Source organism: Felis catus, chromosome A3, assembly GCF_018350175.1.
Source record: "Felis catus isolate Fca126 chromosome A3, F.catus_Fca126_mat1.0, whole genome shotgun sequence".
NCBI lineage: Eukaryota > Metazoa > Chordata > Mammalia > Carnivora > Felidae > Felis > Felis catus.
The window spans coordinates 30,097,436-30,124,174 of NC_058370.1; the positions used below are offsets into that span (position 1 = coordinate 30,097,436).

Genomic DNA, 26,739 nt, shown 5'->3' on the forward strand with positions numbered 1-26,739 from the left:
CAATGTCTAAAATATATAAAGAATGCCTACAACTCATTAAAGAAAAAATAAAATGACTCAAAGGAAAATTGAGAAAAAGGTCTCGGTCAAAACTCTTTCCTTCGAAAGTGATAAAGCTTAACTCTTATTCTTTTAACCAAAAAGGGGAATTTGTTGGTTCAAACAACTGAGAACCAAAAGGAGCAATATGTTTCAGGAATGGCAGGTTCCTGGTGCTTAGCTATTGCTAAAACAATTGCTTGTTCTCTCTTCCTCTCTTAGTTCTTTCTTTTTTATATATAGATTTCATTGTCACCCATTGGTCTCTTCACATGGCAGCAATATATTTTCTTGCAGCTGCAGGCTTGCCATCATTGCATCTGTCATCACTTCATCATTGCTTTGGTATATTTTTGTTTTTAATTTTTTTAATGTTTTTTTATTTCTGAGAGAGAGAGCATGAGCAGGGGAGAGGCAGAGAGAGACACACACACAGAATCTGAAGCAGGCTCCAGGCTCCAAGCTGTCAACACAAAGCCCAATGGGGGGCTTGAACCCACGAACCATGAGATCATGACCTGAGCCGAAGTCAGACACTTAACCGACTGAGCCACCCAGGCGCCCCATCATTGCTTTGGTTTTAAGTGTTATAAAACCCAACCCAAAGTGGTGTAAACAAAAAAGAGAACTCATTAGCATGTGAAATCAAAGAAGTAAAATCTAAGGTAAGACGGTCTTTGAGTGAAGCTTGAACCAAGAGCTCCAATAATGTCAAAGTAGGACATATTTCACCCTTCTGCAATGTCCTGCCTTCTGCTGTGTTGGTTTTATACGCAGGTCCTTCTCGCATAGCCCTAGGTCCTCCTCTTCCTTGAGGCTCTCATTCCAGGGGGAAAAGAGATTTTCCTGTCTTAACCCATATTTCAATAGCTCTGACTGGGTCACAAGACCTCCCCACACAATTTCTGTGGCCACAGAATGTGATTGGTTAGAGTGGGTCATCTGTCCACCCATGGATTAAAAAAGAAGTCATCTTCACCCAAAGTAGAACTGAGAATAAGGGAAAGTAGTTCCTTCTCCCTTCCTCCAAAACCAAGAAGTAGAGTGAAGTACATTTTAGGGAGTGAACATGTAGCTACTATAATGCTCTTACATATAGCTCATAACCTTAGAGAAAAACAGATCTGCTTTTTCTGAGATGCCCACAAAGGCTCGAGCTCTGCTGGGGCCATGTGTCTCCCTTTGGCCAATCCATCATTGTGTCCCACTGAATGGGTGCTAGCTGGGCATCTAAGAAGCAGAGCCTGAGACTTGCACCTTAATAATTGAGGAGTGTTCTTAGGAAAATCCTGTTAGAGAATGAGGGAAGCAAGACAGTGTCAGGGAAGAAACTAGGCAAAGGTGAGGATCCAGCTGCTTTCTTGGGGGAGTTCTGATGCATAAACTACCCTGCAGAATTGTCTTCCCCACCTTCCTGTGAGACAGAGGAGCTGTCTTTGTATCTCCTTTTAGATGTGGAATGCCTGTGGTAGGAGGGTATGCTATCCCAGCCAAATTGGCCCCCTCCTCCTAAGGGCAATTCTCTGAAGAAAAATGCAGCTGTGAGCCTCTAGTGGGCAATACTCACTTGAATTGGAGGATGGGAGCACGGACCAGTAAAGCGGATCTGACTGGGGCACCAACAGTAGCTACTACAATGACTACAGTGATCGGTCTGCTTGGGTCATTTGTATGTCCTGAGACAGAGGAGATGGACCTTTTGAGTGATGGACCGTCCCCCAGAGTCATATGCAATGGGAGAAGGGCGATTCTGAAAAGCATAATGAGATATTGTCTGCATTTTACTTCTTTAACTCACACACATGTGCCTACAATTAAAAAAATTTTTTTAGAGAGAGAGCACAAGTCAGGGAGAGGGGCAGAGGGAGGGGGACAGAATCTTAAGCAGACTCCATCTATGCTCAGCATGGAGTCTGACACGGGGCTCCATCCCACGACCCTGGGATCATGACCTGAGCCAAAATCAAGAGTTGGATGCTCAACCAACTGAGCCACCCAGGTGCCCCATGTGCTTACAATTTAAATGAATGTCCTCATTTACGGTAATGAAGCTAACTCACAAGTGATGAGAAATCTGCGTTTTTGCAGCAGATGCTGTCACTGCCTTGCCCATATCCCCTTGTCCTTACCACTTTTGGGCATACTGACCTGGCTTCCAGCTGCCAGCATGTGCACTTCCTTGCATAATAGCTTTCTCTGATTATTCCCTACTCTGTCTTTGTCACTTACACAGGAGGCAAGAAGTGCAGAGGAAATAACATTTCTTCCTCCCTGGAAGCTGCTTTCAACCAATGACTGATGGGAGTTGATGTGTGAACATCCCAGCTCCCTTACTCCTTGTAGTGGAGTAAAACTATGATGCATGTTCTATACTGGCTCCCCGAGTTTCCCATGGGATTAAGTTCCAATTGTACACAATGGTAACTGGATTGAAAATGCACCCTATATTGGTTGCCTTACTTTCTCTGTCTTACTTTCCCACTCTCCTACCAGTCTTTTCTTTTTATCTCCCAAATAAACTACTTGCAGTCAAGTCTTTGTCTCAGGATATGCTGCTGGGGACACAGAAATTAAAATATCCCCTCCCCAAACAGAAATAGCTCAAGTCATGCCCTGCTGTTGCAAGAAGGTGTGTGTGCGTGCAAGGGGGGTTCCTTCAGTTGTGAGCTGGCTGCCTTCTTCTAATTTAGATCCGAATGTGGCTCTCCAGCGTCCAGCAACATACAAAGAACACTCACAAACAAATAAGCATATTGTTGGAAGAGGGATGGAAGAACCTCCTTCAAAAAAAACCCCTCACATTTGGAACAGGAAAGAAAGAACATCAAGGAGTAGTCACCAGTTCCCAGCACACATGATTCCCCTGCAAGACAAGAGCAGTGAGTGTTCTGTGCTTTGGCAGCAGACAACTGCCTTGCTCAGTCCACCTCACTGTTTTCAGGCTACTCTCTGTGCTCACCTCCCTTATTCACTGTCCTCCATGGCCACATCTAAAGGGTTCCTTGGATGGATTCCTTTTCTGAACTCTGTACATTATGAGCAGCTCACTTCCTGTTGATGTGAGATCTGAAGCCCGAGGATGCTTTAAGGTAGTGTCAGTCATACTTGTCTGATCATAAGAGTCACTTGGAATGCTTATTAAATACATAAATTTCGGGGCGCCTGGGTGGCTCAGTCGGTTAAACATCTGACTTCAGCTCAGGTCATGACCTCACAGTCTGTGAGTTCGAGCCCCGCGTCGGGCTCCGCGCTGACAGCTCGGACCCTGGAGCCTGCTTCCGATTCTGTGTCTCCCTCTCTCTCTGCCCCTCCCCTGCTCACACTCTGTCTCTCTCTCTCAAAAATAAATAAACATTAAAAAAAATTAAAAAAAAATACATAAATTCCTAGCACTGCTCTTTACCTTTCTGAAGGAGAAGATCCCAGAAACTTGTCTTTGCCTGGATTTCCTAGAGAACCGAGCAAAAGGCAAAGACTTCTTGGTAGGATATTAATGGGAGGTGCTATCCTAGAGCAAAAGTTAGAGTCAAGCGGAAGGAAGAAAAGCACTACAAGAAGGTATATTATTGAGCTCCCTGTAGCTTCAAGAAACCATCCTTGGTTGCTTACAGAGAAGTCTTCTTAAAAAGTTATGCAAACCCACCATGTTTTGAAATGGCCCACTGTGGGGTGAGAGGGAAAGATTATTTGCTGGTTCCTCCCTGTCTCTTACCTTGCATTGGCCCAAGTTCACCCATGGGGTGTTAACTCCCTCATGGCCTGGGATTCGTTCCCACTCTTGCAGAAGGGAAGGCCAAGTTCCTTGACTGACAGGCTCACGAAATCATGGGTGGTGGGAGAATAGCAGCTTCCTCAAATGTGGAAATGCAGGCAGACAACAATTAATTCATAGAATTTGAAGGTCACAGGTGAAAGGGTGATATTCAAGATATTTAACAATAAATACACAGGCATAGCTGAATGAGAAATTATTATAGGTATTATAGGACAGAGAAAATGAATACACGTACTTGTATCGATGACATTAAAAACCAAGATTCTGGGCTGCCTGGGTGGCTTAGTTGGTTAAGTGTCCAACTCATAATTTCAGCTCTCGTCATGATCTCATGGTTCTCAGGATCCAGTCCTGTGTTGGGCTCTGCACTGACAGTGTGGAACATGCTTGGGATTCTCTTTCCCCCCTCTCTCTCTGCCCCTCCCCCACTCATGTGCATGTGCGCATGTGCCCACACACTCTCTCTCTCACTCTCTTAATTAATTAAAAAACAAATCAACCAAGATTCTCACTCCAGGACAAAAGAGATACAAACATAAACTCCCAAGAAGTATAACTCTGTAGTCCTAAATTTGAATTTATAGCATCAGTGTGAACCTAAGGTATATTTTCCCCCAAAATAAAAATGATTATTTTCTAGCTCTGTATACTTAAAAAAACAAAAACAGAAACTAAGTCACCGGGAATAAGTACCCCTAGCATCAAGATCATGGTCTCTAAATACTATTTGTCTCTAAAAGGAACAAGGATACTTGAAGAAATGTCTGCTTTCATATTTGAAGCAGAAAATGTACAAGAAGAGCCTGTAACATCTTGTATTTGAAATGAAAACAAACAAAACCAAACAGACAAACCTATAGAACACTACTGCAGGAAACAACCATTAACATATGGGAAAATTTGAACATCAAAAAGAATAGTAACTACAATGAACTGAAAGACATCAGATATGTTGTTTATGAATCTACAATGACATTCAAAACAATAAAAACAACAAAATGCTTTGGTCAACTTTGGAGGATGCCAGGGAATCGTTTCATTATCCTGTATACTGGTGCACAAAAGCAAATACTGGTGCACAAAAACACTTACCATGCTTTTACTGTATGAACTACACCTCAGAGTAACTAAATAGTTGACAAGGGAATGTTATTCTTTATAGAACAATTGCAACTGATAAACATATAAAGGAGAATAGATTAAAATGAAATACTAGAGGGGCACCTGGATGGCTCAGTGGGTTAAGCGTCTCTTGATCTCAGCTCAGATCTTGATCTCAGGGTTGTGAGTTCAAGCCCCATGTTGGGTTCCACACTAGGCGTGAAGCCTACTGAAAAGATGAATCAAAATAAAATAAAATGAAATACTAGAAATAGTAAATATTAGAACTAAAGCAAACCAGTGGTTCTAGGCTAGCTCTGTCAAATATAACATTCTGTGATAATGGAAAAATTCTATATTTGCATTGTTCAACAGAGTAGCCACTGCAGCTGTTGAGAACTTAAATGTGACTAGTGTGACCAAGGAATTAAATTTCTTTTTTTTAATTTTTTCCCCCAAATTTTTATTTAAATTCTAGTTAGTTAACACAGAGTGAAGTATTGGCTTCAGGAGTAAAATTCAGTGATTTCTCACTTACATACAACACCCAGTGTTCATCACAACAAGAGCTCTCCTAATCCCCACCATCCATCTAGTCCACCCCCACCCACCTCCCTCCAGCAACCTTCAGTTTGTTTTCTATTGTTAAGAGTCTCTTGTGATTTGTTTCCCTCTCTTCCCCCTGCCTCCTGTATGTTCATCTGTTTTGTTTCTTAAATTCTACATATGAGTGAAATTATATGTGGTATTTGTCTTTCTCTTATTTCATTTAGCATAATACACTCTAGCTCCATCCACATCATTGCAAATGGCAAGATTTCATTCTTTCTGATAGCTAAGTAGTATTCCATCATGTATATATATACCACATCTTCTTTATCCATTCACCAGTTGATGGACATTTGGGCTCTTTCCATAGTTTGGCTATTGTTGGTAATGCTGCTATAAACATTGGGGTGCATGTATTTTTGAACCTTTATTTTTGTATCCTTCAAGTAAATACCTAAGTAAATACCTATCTGAGTTAAATACTCAAAAGTTCTCCATAGTGGGGCATCTGGGTGGCTCAGTCGCTTAAGCACTCAACTTCAGCTCAGGTCAAGATTTCATGGTTCATGAGTTTGAGCCCCACACTGTCAGATTCTCTCTTTTTCCCTCTCTCTCTGCCCCTCCCAGACTCATGCTTTGTCTCTAAAAAATAAATATATGAACTTAAAAAAAAAAGTTCACCATACTGTTCTCCAGAGTGGCTGCACAAGTTTGTATTCCCACCAACAGTGCAAGAGGGTTCCCCTTTCTCTGCATCCTCCACAACACCTGCTGTTTCTTGTGTTGTTAGTTTTAGCCATTCTGACAGGTGTGAGGTGGTATCTCATTGTGGTTTTGATTTGTATTTCCCTAATAATGAATGATGTCGAGCATTTTTTCATGTGTCTGTCAGCCATCTGGATGTCTTCTTCTTTGGACAAGTGTCTATTCATGTCTTCTCCCCATTTCCTCACTGGATTATTTGTTTTTTGGGGGTTGAGTTTGACAAGTTCTTTAGAAATTTTGGATACCAACCCTTTTTCAGATATGCCATTGGCAAATATCTCCTCCCATTCCATAGCCTGCCCTTTAGTTTTGTTGATTGTTTCCTTAGCTGTGCAGAAGATTTTACCTTGAGGAGGTCCCAATAGTTCATTTTTGCTTTTGTTTTCCTTGCCTCCAGAGAATTGTCAAGTAAGAAGTTGCTGCGGCTGAGGTCAAAGAGGTTGTCGCCTGTGTTCTCCTCTAGGATTTTGATGGTTTCCTGTCTCACATTTAGGTCTTTCATCTATTTTGAATTTATTTTTGTGTATGGTGCAAGAGAGTGGTCCAGATTCATTCTTCTGCATGTTGCTGTCCAGTTTTCCCCACACCATTTGTTGAAGATACTTTTTTCCATTGGATAGTCTTTTCTGCTTTGTTGAAGATTAGTTGGTCATACATCTGTGGGCCCATTTCTGGGTTCTCTATTCTGTTCCATTGATCTATGTGTCTGTTTTTGTGCCAGTACCATACTGTCTTGATGATTACAGCTTTGTAATAAGACTTGAAGTCCAGAATCGTGATGCCTCCTGCTTTGCTTTGCTTTTTCAGGATTTCTTTGGCTATTCGGGGGAAGGGAGGATTAAATTTCTAATTTTGTTCCATTTTCATTACATTTAAATAGCTACATGTAGCTAGTTGCTGTTGTATTGAACAGTACAGTTCTAGGGCATGATTATCTTGGGCTGCTAAAATTCTTAGGTGAAAGACTAGTGGGGAATTTATAATGGGGAGATTAGAATTACTACCCCTAAATTTACTGATCAATTTTAAAATCACAAAAAGAGACAGACGTTATGTATTCTAATTAGATGCAATGGGGAGTATGTAACACCACCCATGAAACATTCTTGCCAAAAATATCAAACCTAAATCTGATCCAGCTTCTAGATCTAACTACCAGTTTTGGAAATACAGAGAACAGGAGAATATGATACACACCATAGCAAGAGAGGTCAGCAAAATCTAGAATGTGGTAAACTCCTCAGAACAAACAATATGATTTATTATGATAATAAAATAATTGCAAGGGAGGGGCACCTACGTGGCTCAGTCTGTTAAGCATCCGATTCCATTTTAGCTCAGGTCATGATCTCATGGTTTGAGTCCTGAATTGGGCTCTGACTTGATAGTGAAAAGCCTGCTTGGGATTCTCTGTCCCCCCTCTCTCTCTGCCCCTCCCCTGCTCATGCTTTTTTTTCTCTCTCTCAAAATAAATAAATAAACTTAAAAAAACAGTAATTGCAAGGGAGAAGTGGGAGAGGATGAAAGCTATAGATCAGAGAGATCCTATTTGGGACCAACTGTGTCTTAGTCTGGTGCCCCCCAAAGCAGAACCTGATTAAAAAAAAACAAAAACAAAAGCAAAAAACAAAACTATGTGCAATACTTTATTCAATACTTTATTGAAGAGTGTGATCTCAGAGGGCAGGAATGAGGGACAATAAATGAAAAAGGGAAGTACAAGAAGGCATGATCAAGTTGGCTACCATGAAGAGTAATTTCTTAATCCCACAGACCTTGTGAGAAGTTACATATACTGGGTCTTCAGACTGTCGATCTCGGGATGAAAAGGAAAGCAGTTGTCCATTGGTCAAAGTTTGCCTCAAAGAGTTTTAAGTGCCTGGCACTTTTGGGTTGTGCATGCCAGGCAGGTTTCTACAGTATTCCACATTGCAGCATTAAAGAGAAGCCCTGAAGCTGTGCCAGGCCACACCTGTGTGCAGCTGGTTGGAGCCTGTGCAGAACTGATATGAGCAGCAAAGTCTGGATTAAATGACAGGTGAGCCTGAGGGGATCTGGAGTTATGCACAGAGATGTCTGATATAAACTATTAAAAAAAAAGGGGGGGGGGAGTGGGACAGGGAGAGAGAGGGAGAGAAGGAGAGGGAATGAATCAGGGGAACTTGAATGCTATTGAATTTTGACTGAACGTCTTTGGTGACCTTAAGGAATTATTGTTAATTTTTTGTGTGATTATGGTATGGTGTTTATGACATTTTTTCAAGACTTATCTTTTAGAAATCCATACTAAAGGATTTGTACATGAAACAATATGATGTCTGGAATTTTCTTCAAAAGAATCCAGTTTTTAAGGGAGAGTAGATGGAGGCATAGCTGAAACAAGATTGGCCATGAGTTATATGCTGATTTTGAAAACATCCACTAACTTCGAACCTAATTTCTCTCCCCTTGAATGTGGATGGGACTTAGTGACTTGTTTCTAATGAACACAATGTGGTAGAAGTGATCTTGTGTGTCTTCCAAGACTGTGTAATAAAAGTCATTGCAACTTCCACCTTGCGCTCTTTTGGATCATTTGTTCTGGGGGAAGCCAGCTACCCTGCTGTGAAGACACTTCAGCTGCTCTGCGGAGAGGGCCACGTGGCAAGAAACAGATGCTTCCTGGCAACACTTTACCAGCCAGAGGTGAGGGTCACCTTGGAACAGATCCTTTAGCCCCAGCTAAGGCTTCAGATATCTGCAGGCCAGGCAGACAACATGACCACAGGCTCATGACAAATCCTAAGACAGAACCGCCCAGTTAAGCCACTCCTAAAATCCTGACTCTCGGAAACTGTGCAAGATAATAAATGTTTATTACTGTTTAAATGTGCTAAGTTTTGGGGTAATTTGTTACACAGCAGTGGTCAACTGAAATAAATGAATAATTGTTGAAGCTGAGTGTTGAGTTCATTGTAGGATTCTGTTTTTGTGTATGTCAAACTACATTTTCTTTTTTATTATTTTTAGAGAGAGGAGTGTGTGAGCAGGGGAGATGGGCGGAGGGGGAGAGAGAGAGAGAAAGAATCTTAAGCAGGCTCCACACTCAGCACTAAGCCTGATGCAGGGCTCGATCCCATGATCCTGGGAACATGACCTGAGTCGAAATCAAGAGTCGGATGCGCAACCAACTGAGCCACCCAGGTGGCCCTGTTTGGCATTTTCCATGATAAAAATTAAATACTGGGGCGCCTGGGTGGCGCAGTTGGTTAAGCGTCCGACTTCAGCCAGGTCACGATCTCGCGGTCCGTGAGTTCGAGCCCCGCGTCGGGCTCTGGGCTGATGGCTCAGAGCCTGGAGCCTGTTTCCAATTCTGTGTCTCCCTCTCTCTCTGCCCCTCCCCCGTTCATGCTCTGTCTCTCTCTGTCCCAAAAATAAATAAATGTTGAAAAAAAATTAAAAAAAAAATTAAATACTGAATTCCTATATTGCATCTTCATGTTAAGTCATTTCCAAGTGGATTAAAGAGTATCTGTCAGGGGCGCCTAGGTGGCTCAGTCGGCTGGGCATCCGACTTCAACTCAGGTCATGATCTTGCCATTTCCAAGTTCGAGCCCTGCATCCGGCTCTGTGCTGACAGCTTGGAGCCTGGAGCCTGTTTCAGATTCTGTTTCCGTCGCTCTCTGCCCCTCCCCCACTCATGCTATGTCTCTCTCTCTCTCTCTCTCTCTCTCTCTCTCTCAAACATTAAAAAAAAAAAATCTGTAAAAAGCAAAAATTCCTGGTAAATTATCATCTCTTTAACCTCAAGGTAGGAAAGGATTTCTTTCTTTTTTTTTTTTAATTTTTTTTTTCAACGTTTATTTATTTTTGGGACAGAGAGAGACAGAGCATGAACGGGCGAAGGGCAGAGAGAGAGGGAGACACAGAATCAGAAACAGGTTCCAGGCTCCGAGCCATCAGCCCAGAGCCCGACGTGGGGCTCGAACTCACGGACCGCGAGATCGTGACCTGGCTGAAGTCGGACGCTTAACCGACTGCGCCACCCAGGCGCCCCGGAAAGGATTTCTTAAACAAGACATGAAAAGCACAGACTACCAGGGCTCCTGGGAAGCTCAGTCAGTTAAGAGTCTGACTCTTGATTTTGGCTCAGGTCATGATCTCGCTGTCAAAGATTGAGTCCCTTCAGGGCCTCAATGGCCCTGGCCGTGGAGCCTGCTTAAGATTCTCTCTCTCCCTCTGCCCCTCCCCTGCTCATAGGCATGCTCCCTCTCTCTCTCTCTCTCTCAAGAAAAAAAAAAAATCACAGACTATTGAGAAAAGATTGATAAATTTATATACATTAAAGATAACTATTTATTAGATGATACTATAAAGAAAGTGGTATTTGTTACACATATAATGAAGAAAAGACTAGTATCTGAATATAGAAGTGACACTCACAAATCCGTAAGAAAAAGAAGCAATTCAATAGAAAAGTGGGCAAAGGATATGAATGCTCACTTCACAGAAGGGGAGACCTAAATGGTCAATAAACAAATAAAAAACTGATCAACCAGTGTCTCTATCTCTGTGTTGGTCCCCTCAGTAATTAACACTCTCTCCCCTAGCAGATATTAACAATGGCTGACTGGAGTTGGTATATAAATACCTGTAAACACCCTTGCCCCCTTGCCTCTCTGAGACATGTGTCCTGTACCACTTCCCAGAGTTCCCTCTGTGGAATTTCCCTGTGGAATGGCTCACACTAGTCACTAATAACACATTCTGTATTGATTTTCTTCCCTTCCCTGTTTCACTTCCCTACTCTCCTGTTTCCTGGGATTACATCCCACATTAACCTTGAATTCTTGCCTCAGGGCTTTCTTTCAGGGGAACCTAAGCTAAGAGTGTTCAAGCTTCCTTGCCAGTGTCAGACACAGTCTTGAGCCCTGGCAATTCTGTGAGAATTTCATGCACAAAAAGAAGCTATAGCCTTGAAATGCATATGGGAGAAAGGGGTCTGATGGCTTCAAACAAACCCTAAGGGTGGGAGGCTCAGACCAGTGGCCATAGGAATACACTTCAAAGCTACCCCAAGCCCAGGACTCTTGCAGGTCTGCTTTCTTTCTGTCCTCTTTCAACTCTGTACGTAATCAATGCCCTTGGCCCTGACTCACTGAGTTCATAGCTAAACTCTCCCTGTTGCTTGAGTCATTTTTGATATGCTGATCTGGCTTTAGTCTGTTTAACTTGGTAAATAAACACTGCAATCTGGGCCATATCTCTAGCCACAGACCATGCTTTTGGTGAGCTGGTTCTGTACACAGGGTTATCTGCTACTCCTCCTCCATACTGGGGTTCTGGCCGCGGTCATAGTACAAGTGAACACAAGAACCACCTCCCTGTAATGAAGGCTGCATTGCTGTCAGTGGCTTCTCGGATGATGGGAGTTTATGCCAATGGCTTGGCAGCAACATGAGATGGGGACCTCTGTGTGGGCATCAGAAGCCTTGATCACAACACTGGCAGTAGTTTATATCAGTGCCTTGGGCAAGCACTAGCAATAGAGACGGTGTTTCTGGCTGCACCAGCACAGTGGCCTTTCATGGGAGCCAGCTTAGAGAGTTGGTTTCTCTATGAGCCAAAGCAGGAAACAAGGAAATGGACATCTTCCACGGGTTTGCCATACTGTCTCAGTGGTAGTATCTTCTGTTATGTGTTGGGTATATTTAGGGGGACTTCCAAATTCTTGTGGCCTGTGTTACTTACCTACTGCTGTAAGACAAACTGCCCCCAAATTTAGTGGCCTACAACAATTTATTATCTTCACAGTTTTTATGGGTCAGAAATTCAGGAACAGCTTGACTAGGCAATTCTGGCTCAGGGTCTTTTGTGAGGTCTCAGTCAAGATGTTGGCCAGGACTGGCATCATCTGAAGCCCTGACAGGGGCCAAAGGATCCATTTCCAAGTTGTCACACACACGTCTGGTAAGTATGTGCTGGTTCTTGGTGGCAGGTTCCCGTTCCTCCCCACCTGTGCCTCTCCACAGGCTGCTCAAGTGTCCTCATGACATGATGGGCTGGCTTCCTCCAAAGCAAATGAAGAGAGAAGGACAGGGAGGAGAGGGAGAGGGAGAATGTGAAGGAGAGAAAGAGGGGAAGGAGAAACTATCCTTTGTATGACCTAGCCTCAGAATATACATAGTATAATTCTACCACATTCAAGTTGTTAGAGGAAAGTCACTAAGTCTGGCCTTTATTCTACACAGGGGAATTAAACTCCAACTTTTAATGAGAATATCAAAGAATTTGTGGAAATTTCTTTTATTTAAAAAAATTTTTTTTGAATGTTTATTTTTGAGAGAGAGAGAGAGAGAGACACACACACAGACAGACAGAGCATGAGCTGGGGAGGGGCAGAGAGAGAGAGGGAGACAGAGAATCCAAAGCAGGCTCCAGGCTCTGAGCCTGATGCAGGGCTCAAACTCACAAGCCATGAGATCATGACCTGAGCCGAAGTCAGACGCTCAACCGACTGAGCCACCCAGGCACCCCTGTGGACATTTTTTAAAGCACCATCTTGTTTTTAAGTTTAATAACTAATTGTAACTTGGATTATAAGGTTTTTTTCAAGTCCTCTGTCCTCTGAGTTGATATAAAGGCCACTTCCTGTATTCATGAGGCTTACCTATGGCAGCCACCAGGAGCTCTGACAACAGCTAAGGGGGCTAATCCTATGCTCCCAGATCAAGGATCCCTGAACATTTACTTGTAGAGCCTCCCAAGTACTATAGGGATCTTATGTTTGTAAGTTGACCTATCCTTCACACGGGAGCTACCATTGCTACCATTGTGTTTGTTCCAAACCCTCAGGATCAACCTTTTTCACAGGCAATATAGTACCTTACATGTTAGGTAAGATTCTGATATCTATAATTAGGGAATTGCTTTGTTCCAAATAGATGAAGAGTATAAGAAGATCCTTGACATAAAAAATGTTGATTTTTCCAATAGTACAGAGTGAAGTCTCTTGATACTTAGGGAAGGTCAGACAGCTTGATCAGATAGATCTTACCAGGGCGGCATTCATCCTTACAATCCAGTGCTCCATAAATATTTGTTGTATACAGTAGACTGATCCCCCTCCCAATTTTTTTTTTTTGGATCTTTCTTATGGCTGTGAGTGTTGGCTGGCTGCCAAATGAGATTTGTATACAAAACAATGCCTTCTTGTCTCAAGGTGGAATCAACTCTTAGATACAATCTATGTCTCAAGGCTCTCCATAGGTTTAGGCTGCCGCTTGACTCCAGATAAGACCACATCTTTGCTTAGCTCCCTTCCCTATCTGTCCTGCTTCCTTCATTGCCTTTCTCCAGAGAGCACTCTCATAATAAATCCTGTTTCGGGCTCTGCTTCTAAGGAAACTGACCTAAGACAATGCATGAGTAAAAGCCAAACAATTGTTAAAAACATCCATGTCCATGACCTGGAGACAATGCAAAGATATAGAAAATGATGACATGAAATTAGAGAGAGCAAAGGGCATACAAACAGAGAGACTGCCTTTCCTGAGTTTAAACAAAAAAAAAAAGAAGAAGGAAAAAATGGGCAGAGGTAACTTCAAACCGTCTTAGTGGATACAAACCTCCTTGGCCACGCAGTTGGTGAGGACTCTGTTATGTGGAGTCTGGACTTAAAGCAGTTCCAGGAATTTTTTGCCATTGGAATTCCTTGCCATTAACATTAAAATTTCTAGGTCCTGGAAGTGGCCACCTTGAAAGGACTAGTGGAGAAAATGATGGTGTGGGATTTCAGATAGAACAGTCATAGAGTGTTGGTGGTAAGGTGTAAGGAGTCCAGCAGACATGCTTCTGGAGCTGCAATGACCGTTTTCAGGAAGAATGACCCAACGATCAGAACCCTCTGTGTATCATATATAAATGACTCATTGTACATCCTATATGTATATACAATTATACAGCCATTGTTAATCAAGTTTACCTTAAAGACTTATTCTTATCTTTGGAGGCAGGAAGTTACAGAGTATTTTGGGAATTTATTGCAGTCCTAAAACAAACCATCCCCAAACTCAGTGGCTTAGAGAAGTACATTTATTTATTTTGCTCATGTATCCACAGTTTGGGTGGGTTAGCAGAGGTGGCACCCCCTCTGCTTCATTAGTGTCTGGGGCCTTAACTGGGAAGAACCGAACGGCTAGGGTCCGGAATGGCTGTGGCTGCTTCCTTGCAATATGGCAGTATCAGATTAGCTGGGCTTCTTTTATGGCAGCTGGATTTCCTCAGAGCAAGTGTTCGAAGGCACTCAGAAAGAAGCAGCAAAATTTCTTGGACCTTGACTCAGAAGTTTCAGTATTTCACTTCCACCACAGTCTACTGGTGCAACAAACACTAAGACCAGCCCAGATTCAAGGAGTTGGGGGAATTAGTCCCCATCTTTCCATGGAAGGAGTGCAAAACAATTTGTAGCCATCTTTAATTCCACCATGCAAAAGTATAAAGTGCAGGAGACTCTTTGACAACAGTAAAGGAGAAAGAAGATTGCAGTATTTCCCTGCATAGTCAAGGTAAGATTTTGTTTGTTTCTTATTAAAAATTTTTTTTTAGCGTTTATTCATTTTTGAGATACAGAGAGACAGAGTGTGAGCGGGTAGGGGCAGAGAGAGGGAGACACAGAATCTGAAGCAGGCTCCAGGCTCTGAGCTGTCAGCACAGAGCCCGACATGGGGCTCGAACTCACGAACTGCTAGATCACGACCTGAGTGGAAGTCGGACGCTTAACCGACTGAGCCACTCAGGCGTCCCAGATTTTGTTTTTTTAAGGCAAAATCATTTGAGCAAAACATGGCTAAGGAAAGAGAACTAGAGAAGGGAGTAGATTAAAGAGGAAAACATTTGCTGTAGCAAGGTTCTAGGGCAGCCATATTGCTGCCCTGTGGACGCAAACCATTTTCTCTTATCTCTGAGTATTCGTAAAATTATGTGAAACTTCACAGCCTGGCTTCAGTTTTGCTGTGAAGAAAGAAGGGAAAGTCTGGTTCCATTTCTGGCCTGGGGGAGTAGGGAGAGCAGTGCTTCCTGAAGCCAGGGCATAGCTTCATGTAAGCCACCTCCATCTGACTGGGTTCTTGCCAGAGGGTAGGGCCATGTCTTCCATCCCCACCTCATTCTACACAGCCCCTGTAAGACACTGCAGCAAAAACCACCTGCAAACCAGAATGCCTGTGGTAGGGCCTAAGCTGAACAATGCGTTTTGTGTAACAATAGGAGGGATGTGTGGGTGGAGAGCTGAGGGCGGAGACTGGTGGGCTGTTAGGCTTCACCTGCCTTGAAGTGGATACACAGGAAGGTAGGTCAGGACCTAGGTATGAGTATGGGGGTATATTCTAGAATTCTGAGCTCTAAGGTAAAGCAAAAGTGGATTTCTTTGTTTCCCAGGGACTGCAGGGTGCTCAAACTCTGAGCTGACCCAGGAATATTCCTCACAACACAAGGCTTATGTCAGACAATGTCTGGTTATCTATTGCTGAGTAATAAACCTCTCCAAAACTTAGAGGCTTCAACTGACAGCCAGTTTCTCTCTCAGGATTTTGGAAAAGGCACAGGAGGAAAGACTTACCTCTGTTCCAAGTAATGAGGAACAGCTCAGATGGCTGGGACAAACTAGGTGGCTTCTTCCCTCAATGACTGGTCCCTCAGCCGGGATGGGTTCACCAGGTACATGTGTCTGGGACTTCACTTCTTGGTGGTAACTGGGTCTCGACTTCTCCATGTCTCAGGGCCTTTCCCTCTCTCTCTATGTCTCTGTGTCATTTTTCTACAGCAAGGTGGAAGAGGGGGAGCATCTCAGGATTATCAAAATCAAAATCAAGGTTACCAGGTATTCTCAAAGCTCCTATCTGTAATTGGCACGGTCACTTCTGCCACGTTCTGCCATTGGTTAAATCGAATCACAGGTCCAGTCCAGATTCCAGGGTTGACGACCACACAAGGTTACACTGTCAGGAGGCTTGTTTCACTGGGGCCACCAAAGTAACAAACTACCTGACAAGAAGGGCTCTAGGTGCAGATGTGTGCGGTGGGCTGAGGGTGCTGGACTCTCTTAAGAGGTATTTGAGAACATATAGTGCAAAGTAAGATAACCCCAAATTTCCTCCCCAGAATTAAGGGTGGGGGCTCTGGTCGGCCACTGGATCGGCCTGAATCAAGGAAGCTGAACTCTTCACTCAAGAGTACTGGGCATTTATTGCGCATAGCCTATGCGCTGGGGTTAATACACGTGTTACTTCGTTGTCCCTACTTTACAGAGGGGAAAGCAGAGGCTGGTGCGCAGCACTCTTTCTACAGTACCGCACACCACGACGAAGCCTTCTAGGCCCCTTCTGCCCCGCAGGTAGTCCCCCGCAGGCAGAGCGATGACACACGCCGGGGTCTCCGGAAGGGCAGTCCTCAACACAGCCGGCTTTTCTAGCACAGCGGACGGCTCCCAGGCAGCCAACGGTAAGAGGCTGCCTCAGGGATGCTAACCTGTCGCCGGGGCACCGAGAGAAGGCTAAGAACCGGAGCGCAAAGGCGCCTGTGACCCGAGGGGGAAGGGGTCTCAGCAAGCGGTAGACGAAGGGTCAGACACCCGCCTCCAAGGCCGCGTGTGCGAGAGGACGGCCCGCGCGCCGCGCGCCGCCCACGCACGCACGCACCGCTCCGCCTACCGCGCAGCTCTGGCCCCGCCCCCAGGATTGACCGCCCGAGCCACCGTCCGCACAGCCCCGCCCCGCACGGCCAGGCAAAGCGGAGCCGGCCGTGCGGTGTGTGTATGTGTTCGCGGGGCGCCGTCTCAGCCCCGGGAAGATGGTGGCGGCGGCGGCGGCGACTAAGGCGAGGCTGAGGAGCAGGACGGCGGCGACAGCGCTTGCGGGCAGGAACGGCGGGCAGCGCTGGGACTGGGACGCGACCGGGGCTGGGAGGCCGGGGCTGGGGGCCGGGCTGCGCCTCCCGCGGCTGCTGCTGCTGCTGCTGCTGCTGCTCCCGCCGCCGCTGCTGCTGCTGCCCTGGGCGGCCGAGGCCGCGGCAGCGGCGTCGGCGGTGTCGGGCTCAGCCGCAGCCGAGGCCAAGGAATGTGACCGACCCTGTGTCAACGGCGGCCGCTGCAACCCTGGCACCGGCCAGTGCGTCTGTCCCACCGGCTGGGTGGGCGAGCAATGCCAGCACTGCGGGGGCCGCTTCAGGTGAGTGGGGGGTGGTGTTGGAGGGTCAGGCCCAGAGGGAGACTGAGGCTAAGGGGCGCCGAGATGGCTCCAGGCCGGAGGCAGATGCCGGACAGTAAGTGGGGAGGGTACGGCCGCCCCTCGGTGTTTGAGGACCATTTGCTTCCGAGGAGATCATCGTCTCTGGCCTAGGGTTGTCTTGTACTGGAAGATGAAAAGGTTCAAGGCACGGGTGGAGGCACTACAGAGGGATTTGGGTGCGGCGGGTACATGAGAAGAAAGCTTAGGGTCCCAAAGAGTATCAAAGCCAGTTCTTGAAACTGGGCCGCTTTCGGATAAACGGGGTATAAAAGAAAAGAGAGCTAGTCTTTAAGTAACACTTCGTTTTAACGTCTCCTTGTTCCCTAGGGCCTGATGAGTTCTCCGACTCATTGGAGATGTAGGGTACTCTGAAGAAACAGGGCCCTGGAAGTGATTTGTTGGCTGGAGATAGAAGGAAAAGGTTAGGATTGTGAGATATTAGAGATAGAATCAGTGGTTGTTGGCTAGAGGAAAGTGAAGAGACTCGCCTTTTGAAGCTCACTAGAGGTGGCTGATTGGAACAGGATGGAGAGGGCATAGAAGGAGGTTCCTGTATGCCCTGGTTTCTGGAGAATATGGAGTTCTGAGTTGGCCTGGTTTGGGACAGTACCTCCTGGAGAGATCATTAATTCATTAATTAAAAGTTATCTATTATTTGCTTCAGTTGTGAAAGGATTTCCAGGTAATGCAGACAAACAAATAGATTAGCTAGACTTTGACCTAGTCCACCTGGAATTTGGAATACAGTAAGAGAAAGATAGGTACACAAATGACCCTAGTCACCAGGACTACGGAGTCATTCATGCCTTTGGCAGATTTTACTAAACATTTTTGATGTCAGATGTGGAGGAGTGGGGAAATATGGAAACCAAGACAGAGGGTCCCTGCTCTCATGGATCTTATGTTCCAGTGGGGGAGACAGGCAGTTAATAAGTAAATAAGCAAATACGTAAAGAAAAAATGAACAAGATAATTTCAGATAATAGTAAAATGCTGTCAAGAAAATAAAACAGGATGACCTGATCGAAAATTATAACCAGTGAGTAACTTTATGAGGAACTCTCATTTGAAGTGACATTTGATCAGACCTAAATGAAATAATGGAGAACCTGTGGGAATTCAGGGAGGGAGGTTGTGACTAGCTGGGGGAATGCAAAGAAGACTTCGAGGAAGAAGCGACATTGGATTTGAGCATTTGAAGAAAAATAGGATTTGGAAATGTATAGCTGGGGAAAAAAAAATTCCAGATGGGAGGAAGGATGCAAGCAAAATTGTGGAGCCCAGAAAGCAAAGTATTGCTGGTACCAGGGTGTATAGAAGAGAGCTGTGAGAGGGATCTTTGGAATGGTAGAACTGTAGACTCATGTAGTGTCAGATCTTCAGGGGAACTCAGAAACATTGAGGAGATGAGCTGTTTATTGTTAGGGAGTAACCAAGTGATTTCATGACCTGTGTGTAGTGGGGGCTGGCCTTGTAACTTTTTTTTTTTTAAGTTCATTTTTTTTTATTTAAAAAAAAATTTTTTTTTAATGTTTTTTATTTTATTTTTGAGACAGAGAGAGACAGAGCATGAACGGGGGAGGGGCAGAGAGCGAGGGAGACACAGAATCGGAAGCAGGCTCCAGGCTCTGAGCCATCAGCCCAGAGCCTGACGCGGGGCTCGAACTCACGGACCGCGAGATCGTGACCTGAGCCGAAGTCGGCCGCTTAACCGACTGAGCCACCCAGGCGCCCCTAAGTTCATTTTTAAGAGAGAGAGATAATGCACAGGAGGGGCAGAGAGAGAGGGAGAGAGAGAGGGAATCCGAAGCAGGCTCTAAGCCATCAGCACAGAGCCCGATGTGGGGCTTGATCCTGTGAACCGCGAGATCATGACCTTAGCCAAAATCCACGAGTCAGATGCTTAACCAACTTAGCCACCCAGTCGCCCTGTGGCCTTGTAACTTAGCGTGTTCTGATTTATGAATTACATTAATTGACTCATATTTGTTGAGGGCTCCTCTGGGGTAAGTTTTGAGATACAGTGGCAAACAAGACCAACATAGTCCTGCTCTTATGGAGCTTACATTCTAGCTTGGGAATAGGAAATCTAATAACCAATTTATTATTATTTTGCTTGAGGCTATGGAAGAAAGGATAGAGGACAAACAGAGGACTTAGTTTGGAATGGTAAGGCTAGTGGCTGAATAAGTGACTTCTGAGTTGAGATTTGAAGGGTAGGATAGCACTGCCTATGTGAGGAGTGGGGTGCTAAAGGGCCAGCATGTCCAGAGGCTTGGGATGAAGGGGATCATGGCAAGCTGGATAGAAGGCCAGAGAGCTGAAGCCGAGAGCAAATGGGAGCATGGCAAGACTGGAGAGATAGGCAGGGGCCAGGCCATGTGAAGCCCTGTAGGTTGAGTTGAGAATTTTGACCTTTAGCTATCGAGCAATGGAATGGCATAGTTCACTCTCATTTTCATGGCATTACAGGGTTTTAGATTGGAGCCAGAGCAGGAATGGCCTGAAAGTAAGGCCAGAGCATTTTGAATTTGAAGATCTTCTAAGATCAAGTGAATGGGTGGTTGTGTCAGAGGAGAGTCCTTTAAGTTCTGAGAATCTGGAATGCTGTGGAAGGCAGTGGGGGCCCACAGGGTGTGGAGGAACATGCATAGCAAGATCTGTCCGTCTACTCTTCAGAGTATGTGGACTCATTGGGCACCTGGGTGGGGGCTGGCCTGGGTCAGGACGGCAGTAATGAGAACCTGAGATAGGCTGTGGGAATGGAGGCAGGGTAGGTGCTAGGTGGTATTGCAGAGGTAAAAGACAGGTCTTGCTTTGAAACTGGTTCATTCTTGGGAAGGGAGGGGGATGGTGAGGGAAAGCAAACTAGATCCTATCTTGGGCGACTGAGAAGATAGTAATACCATTAACAGACATAGGGACACAGGAGGAGATTTTATACACACTGAGATTGGGTGCTCTTTGGCTATCCACTTAGCAGGACAGGTGTAAGCATGGGGGTCGTTTGTGTATGAGGGAGATTGCCAGGGAGAAAGAGCAGGGGTCTCTTGTAGTCCAGAGGATTGGAGAAGAGCCACTTGTTATGGGGAATAAGCAGTCCTGACACTGGTTGTCTCAGATGGTGTCATGCATGAGTGAAGGGGCACCCCTGGTCTTTGTGGATGCTCTATTTGAGCAGGTTCGAGGCGGTGTCACTGCTCTTTCCTGGGCAAACAGTTATGACTTTGGTCCTGATAATTCCAGTGTATTTTATAGGCTTCTGGAATTTGCATTTTTAAAAATGAAAGTAAGAGGAACTTAATGTCTCTGGCCTTTTAAAAAACTTTCATTAAATTGTTAGTGGAAGGATTATTTTAGGGGAAGACTGAAATGTTGGTTTTGATTATAGTGGTACGTGTCTTGATTTAACTCACAGACCTTTTTGTTATTAAATGAAGAGACATTCAAATGAATACCTTTCTGGTTTGGAATGGCATCAAGTCAGTGTGTTTTTTAAATCTTTCTAGTTCCATAATTCCTGTGTGAAAATTGTGGTTTTAAGGTCTTTTCTGTTAATTGAAAGGAATGTAAGATAATAAGAGGAGTAGATTTCACTGAAGTTATTGCTGGATGCATACTATGTGCCAGGGACCTGGCCAAATGTTTTCATATGCATTGTGCCATTTAATCTTCTGGACAACTCTGAGGGTGTCGTATAAAATTTGTGTTATTATGTGGTTGCAGTTAGAAAATCACTTAATTTTTTTCCAAATGAAAGTTCCTACAGAAATGATTAATCACAGAGGATTTTATTATTGGTGTCAGTTTAGTAAAAATTACTCTGGAATCTTTGATGGATGATTTCTAAAGCAGTGCCAGTTTCATTTATTTTTATGTTAGCTTTCATAATTCAGTGATCTTTTTTTTTTTTTTTAATTTATTTGAGGGGGAGGGGCAGAGAGAGAATCCCTGACTCGGGGCTCAATCCCACGAACCATGAGATAATGACCTGAACAGAAATCAAGAGTCAGATGCTTAACCAACCAAGCCACCCGGGCACCTCATCAGTGATCATTTTCTTCTATTTGTGACCTCACCATTGAAATTTTTCTTTGGAGGATAAATACATGCCATCAAATTAGAAATAAAGATAGTAAGCCCATTTATGAAATTAATTGCATTTAATACTTCTATCAGAAGTGGAAGTTTCAGGAGGATAGACTATAATAGCCTAGTGAATGGGAGCCTTGTAATTACCCAGGATATTAAGAACTTCCCTTCCCTAGAAGGAAAAAATATGCAGCGCCTGGCTCATTCAGTTGGAAGAGCGTGAGTCTCTTGATCTCAGGGTCATAAGTTCAAGCCCCACGTTGGGCGTAGAAATTATTTACAACAAATTTTAAAAAACGAAAGAAAGAGAAAGAAAGAAAAGAAATAGGCATTTATTGAGCATCTATTTTGTGCCGGGCATATGGGGTGATGGTGGTATTAGTCGCAGCAGTAGCTGCCACCAGCATTTTTCCCATTTTTTTCTAGGTGTTGTGTCAAGTGCCATTTAGAAATTACTTATTTTAATCCTTAGAGTGAAGTTATTCCCATTTCACGGATGGGTGAACTGAAGCTTGGAGATACTGAGTAACTTGCTCCAGCTTATACAACTTGTGAAAAAACTGGACTGGGATTTGAATTCAGGCCTTGTTAATTCCCATACCCTTGCTTTCCATTGTACCATTTGTCCTCTCATTTTTTCTGAGTCCAGTCACCCTTTATGAACATTCTTTGGAAGGGTTTCCTGATACCATTAAGAAACAAAGGAGGAAAAATAGATTTATTGCAGCAATATGCTGGCATTAAAATAAACAAACAAACAAACAAACCAAAGGAAAAAACAAACCCTTAACTTACTCGAACCTGTTTGGCTACTGATCAGGGACATGTATACCTATATGAAAGGAAATGTCTGGAAAATAAAATTTGAAAAAAGAAAAAGGTAAAAAAAACTTTTTTGTTTTGGTTTATCATAACTACTAAGCAGTATTAACTTGAAGCCCTAAATTTATGTTCATGAGTCAAGTAGACTTGTCTGTGTTCCCCAGTAGAATATAAGCTCCATGATCTCTGGCTTCCCAGAGCCTAGAACAGTGCCTAGGACATGGTGCACAATAAATATTTGTGGAATGAAAGAATAAAATTCTGCAATATCTTTTTTATGACTTACAAAAAAAGTCATCCTTACCTGTATGATTGCCATCTGTGTCTTTTGTTCTCATAAATCTCAGGCACTTCTTTGCCTGCTGTATGCTGGGCATCTTCTTTGGGATGTTTTATGGTCACCTCATAGTAAGCCATCTGAGACAAACTTTTATCCTCATGGAAAAAAAGAGTCTTTTCCTTTATACTCTCTTATTTCAGTAGTCAATCCTGCGAAATAACCAAAGGTCAAAACTAAAGAGTAATCCTTTGCTTTTTCTGTTTGTTCTCTCTTCTCTAAAGTCTTAAAATTGTGTTCCTTCGCACTCCTGCTGCTGCTGTCCTAGATCATCTGGCCCTTCACCTCCTTGCTGACCTGCCTCTGTTGCACCCTGACTGGTCTCTTGCACCTCCAGAGTCCATTCAACACTTTGTCATAGGAATCCCCTGAAAACGTGTGTCAGCGGTCTTGCTCAGAAACCTCTTTTCTTTTTCTACTCCTCTTATTACCTGGAAAGTGCCCCTCAACAGAAGGCTCCCACTGCCCCAAACACATTCTTTTTTCCCTAATCATATTCATCTACTTTGTAGTTTTTCTGCATATTTGCTAAATTTAACACCTTTCCTTCTTGCCGCCCCCATATTCTTTTTCTCTCCTTATCTAGATTCTACCTCAAAGCCCGTCTTCAGTTCTCTATAATCTGTTATAGACCATTCTCTGAAATCATACCCATTATCTTTTTCTGAGATGAGTTATCAGCCTGTTCAATACATAGAAGCTTTTGAATGATTATTATGTGTTAGGTGCTGTTCACTTGCCTTGATATAAAGGTGGGTAAGAAAGCCTTGCTATCCCGTTGGAGAGCTCATAATTCTGAAGGGAGGACAGCTATGTGCACAGGCAATTAAAATTTAATAATAAAAATGCAAGCAGTATGTGGTGCTGGACTTATACATAGTGGAGAGGGGCCATGGTGGAAGGCATCACAAAGAAGAGAACATTTGGGCAGATCTGAGGTTTAGTGTGAATAGACAGACCATCTGGGAGAGATGAGCATTCCAGAAGGAGAAAAGAGCATGTACAAAGGCAAAGAATCATGGACTATCATCCTTACCTAAGTGTATTAGTTTCCTAGGTTTGTTGTAACAAAGTACCACAAACTGGGTAGCTTAAAACAACAGAAATTTAATTTCTTCCAGTTCTGGAGGTCACAAGTCTGAAATCAAATGTCAGTAGTGTCATGTTCTTGCAGAAAGCTCTAAGGGAGAATCTGTTCCGTGCCATTCTTAGCTGCTGGAATTGCCAGCAATCGTTAGCATTCCTTGGCTTGTAGATGCATCACTTTAGTCTCTGCCTCCATCACTTCAGATTCACATGACGCTTTCCCTGTGTGTCTCTTGTCTCGTAAGGATGCCAGTCATGTTGGATGTTTGAGTATGACCTCATCTTGAATATATCTGCAACCTCTCTGTTTCTAAATAAGGTCACGTTTACGATTACCGAGGGTTAGGACTCCAACATATCTTTTTGTGGGGCACAATTCAACCCACAGCACTTAGAGAACTGAACATGGATGTTGTTGAGGCATTACCTGTGAGGGATGTGTTGGAATGGTGTGAGCCTGGAAGGTGATAATGGCCTTTCCTCTTCCTTTCCCAACAACCTCCAGCTTCAGGGTGCATGCTTGACCTGGGCTAAGCCATCAGGGCATTCCAGCCTCTGGTTGTTAGGAGGTTTGAGGTAGGCATGTGATCTAAGCTGACTTAAAGTGAATCTCAGGACTTTTTCTGGAGAGCTCTCTCCTCTGGATATTTAATGAAAGGGATGCTTTGTCATCTTCTGCTTTGTGTGCTGAGGATATAAAACTTAGAAACTGTTATAGCTAGCATAGTTGTGATAGGAACCCACCTATGGTCACAGCAACTTCTAGAAGAGGGTAGATGTCAAGGAAATGGAGCTGGAGACCTGATGATTGTATGAATCTCTGGATCAAATGTTGCTTGAAGCTGTACTTTTCAGTTTTGTGAGGTACTGCATTCTGTATTTTTCTTAAGCCAGTTAGGGTTGGATTTCCTGTTCCTTATAATGTAGAACAATTCCTGACATACAGAGGAACATAGGTCAGGATCATGAAAGTCTTCATATTCTACACCGAGGAGTTTGAGCCTCATTCTCTCAGAATTGACAACATGGTCTAAATTCCTGACATTTTTCTGCCAAGTCTTAGTTTTCCGGTGTTGATGGGCACATGATCTGAACCCTAAGTTACCACAGGCAATGGTTTTAGCTTGTTTCTTTGATACTGCGTAACTCAAATTGCCAACTTCCAGCTGGGAATGAGGCTGTTTTTCACTGCCCTGTACCTCAGCTCTATTTAGCCAATTTCCCATTTGAGGGCTCATTAATTTGTATTTGTGAATTGCGTTGGATATAATTTCTTTCAAGGTTCTTTTGGTGACAGACACCCAACTCATGTAAACTCAAGAGAAAAAAGATGGGAGAGATTTATTGGTTCATGTGACAGGAAAGTCAAGGGGATATTGTTGGCTTTGTGTGTGGCTGGATCCAGGGGTCCACTTGGTCTCTCTCCATCTCTTGGCTTTGATCTTCTCTCTGTTGGCCATATTCTCAGACTGTCTTCAGGTGGTGTCTCCAGAAGTTAAATTGAACTGGCCACTGGAAAAGAATGACCCTTTCTTAGATGCTCATTGCAAATAAAGAGTGCTGACTGGTCCCTTGTCCTTTACTGAAGCAATCCCTGTGTTTGGGTCATGGGGAATGTTCTGATTGATCGTACCTGAGTTGAGCACCTGCTGTGGAGCTGGGGTGTGAGGCCCAGCTCCAGTAGGAGTAAGTGGCATGGACTGAGGATGGGGAAGTAGGAAAGGAGAAAGGAGAACACACGTCATGTACCAGGACATGGGGCCCATGCTAGGCAGGTAAGAACAGTGACACCCCTGCATATTTCCAGAATCTGCCATTTGGTGAATACTCAGTAAGTGTTGGTGATGAAAATTGGGAATGCTCTTGAAAATACTGTACCAAGTAATGAAATGCCGGTCTCCTAGTATATCAGGAATTCACTCAATCATTATGAGGGACTGTGGGGGTCCCACTATGTGGAATGCATTATGCTGGCTCTTGTTTTTTTATTTTTTTAATGTTTATTTATTTTGAGAGAGAGTGTGTGGGCGTGCAAGTGGGGGGAAGGGCAGAGGGAGAATCCTAAGCATGCTCTGTGCCATCAGCACAGAGCCCAGCATGGGACTTGAGCCCACAAACTGTGAGATCATGACCTGAGCTGAAGTCAAGAGTCGGACACTTAACCAACTGAGCCACCGAGGTGCCCCATGCTGGTTGGCTCTTTGAGGTCGCTGCAGTGAGGACTGTTCCATACTGAGTTTCGATCTCATGGAGCCAAGTCACTGAATGGCATTTATTTGTCTCCTGACTTTGTGATGGGGGAGATAGAATTATGGGAGGAATCAATTATGTTATATTGGGTAAAAACTCTGCAAAATACTTACATAATAGACATTTAAAATTTTTTGCTGATTTCCAAAAGATAAAATTTACTTATTTGAAAAGGTAAAAATTGGGACACCTGGCTGGCTCATTCAGTAGAAAATGCAACTCTTGATCTCAGGGTTGTGAGTTTAAGCCCCACATTGGTCATAGAGCTTACTTACAAAAAGAAAGAAAAGAAAAGGTAAAAATATGTTTGTTGAGTAAGAAGAAAAATTGAGCATGAAGGTTGTAATATAATTGTGTAAGCTATATGTTTGAAAGCAGATATCTGACATTTAAGCTTTACCTCTTTGAAAGTTTCCCAAGATAGCTAAATGCTTTTTATTTACTACAGTGTAGAGGAGAGATAAATATATAGGAGAAAAACAGAGTACATTTATGATCAAAACAGTTTTTTCTAAAAATGTTGAAATGACTTAATAAATGTGTAGGTTACATTTATCTTGAGTATTAAATTTAGAAGTAGGTATCTGGTACTGTGGTTGAACAGAAGTCATATCAGTTTTTCTCTTTAGCACAATCTTGTTTCTAAAACTGAAATGAAA

General features: G+C 43.7%; 1 protein-coding gene and 1 long non-coding RNA gene across 12 annotated transcripts in view; one reads left to right on the forward strand and one right to left on the reverse strand.

The window, feature by feature from the left end:
* Positions 1-16,918, reverse strand: part of LOC111559786 — a 31,212-nt gene extending 14,294 nt beyond the window's left edge. Inside the window, exons 1-3 of one of the 7 annotated variants that reach the window (XR_006595326.1) lie at positions 16,736-16,918; positions 15,828-16,025; positions 5,039-5,144 (exon numbers count right to left, since the gene is read on the reverse strand). This is a non-coding gene — a long non-coding RNA (uncharacterized LOC111559786). Of the gene's footprint in view, positions 1-5,038; positions 5,145-10,520; positions 12,279-14,917; positions 15,415-15,827; positions 16,026-16,735 lie in introns of those variants that run through there. The other 6 variants (XR_006595324.1, XR_002741030.2, XR_006595323.1 and 3 more) reach the window with 6 other exon arrangements.
* A 34-nt stretch (positions 16,919-16,952) lies between these two features.
* Positions 16,953-26,739, forward strand: part of ATRN (attractin) — a 162,539-nt gene continuing 152,752 nt past the window's right edge. For 3 of the 5 annotated variants that reach the window (XM_019826774.3, XM_019826775.3, XM_019826778.3), the window contains exon 1: positions 16,953-17,433. In XM_019826774.3, coding sequence (XP_019682333.2) covers positions 17,057-17,433 — 377 coding nt within the window. In that variant the 5' untranslated portion in view covers positions 16,953-17,056. The remainder of the gene's footprint in view (positions 17,434-26,739) is intronic. The other 2 variants (XM_045053827.1, XM_019826777.3) reach the window with 1 other exon arrangement.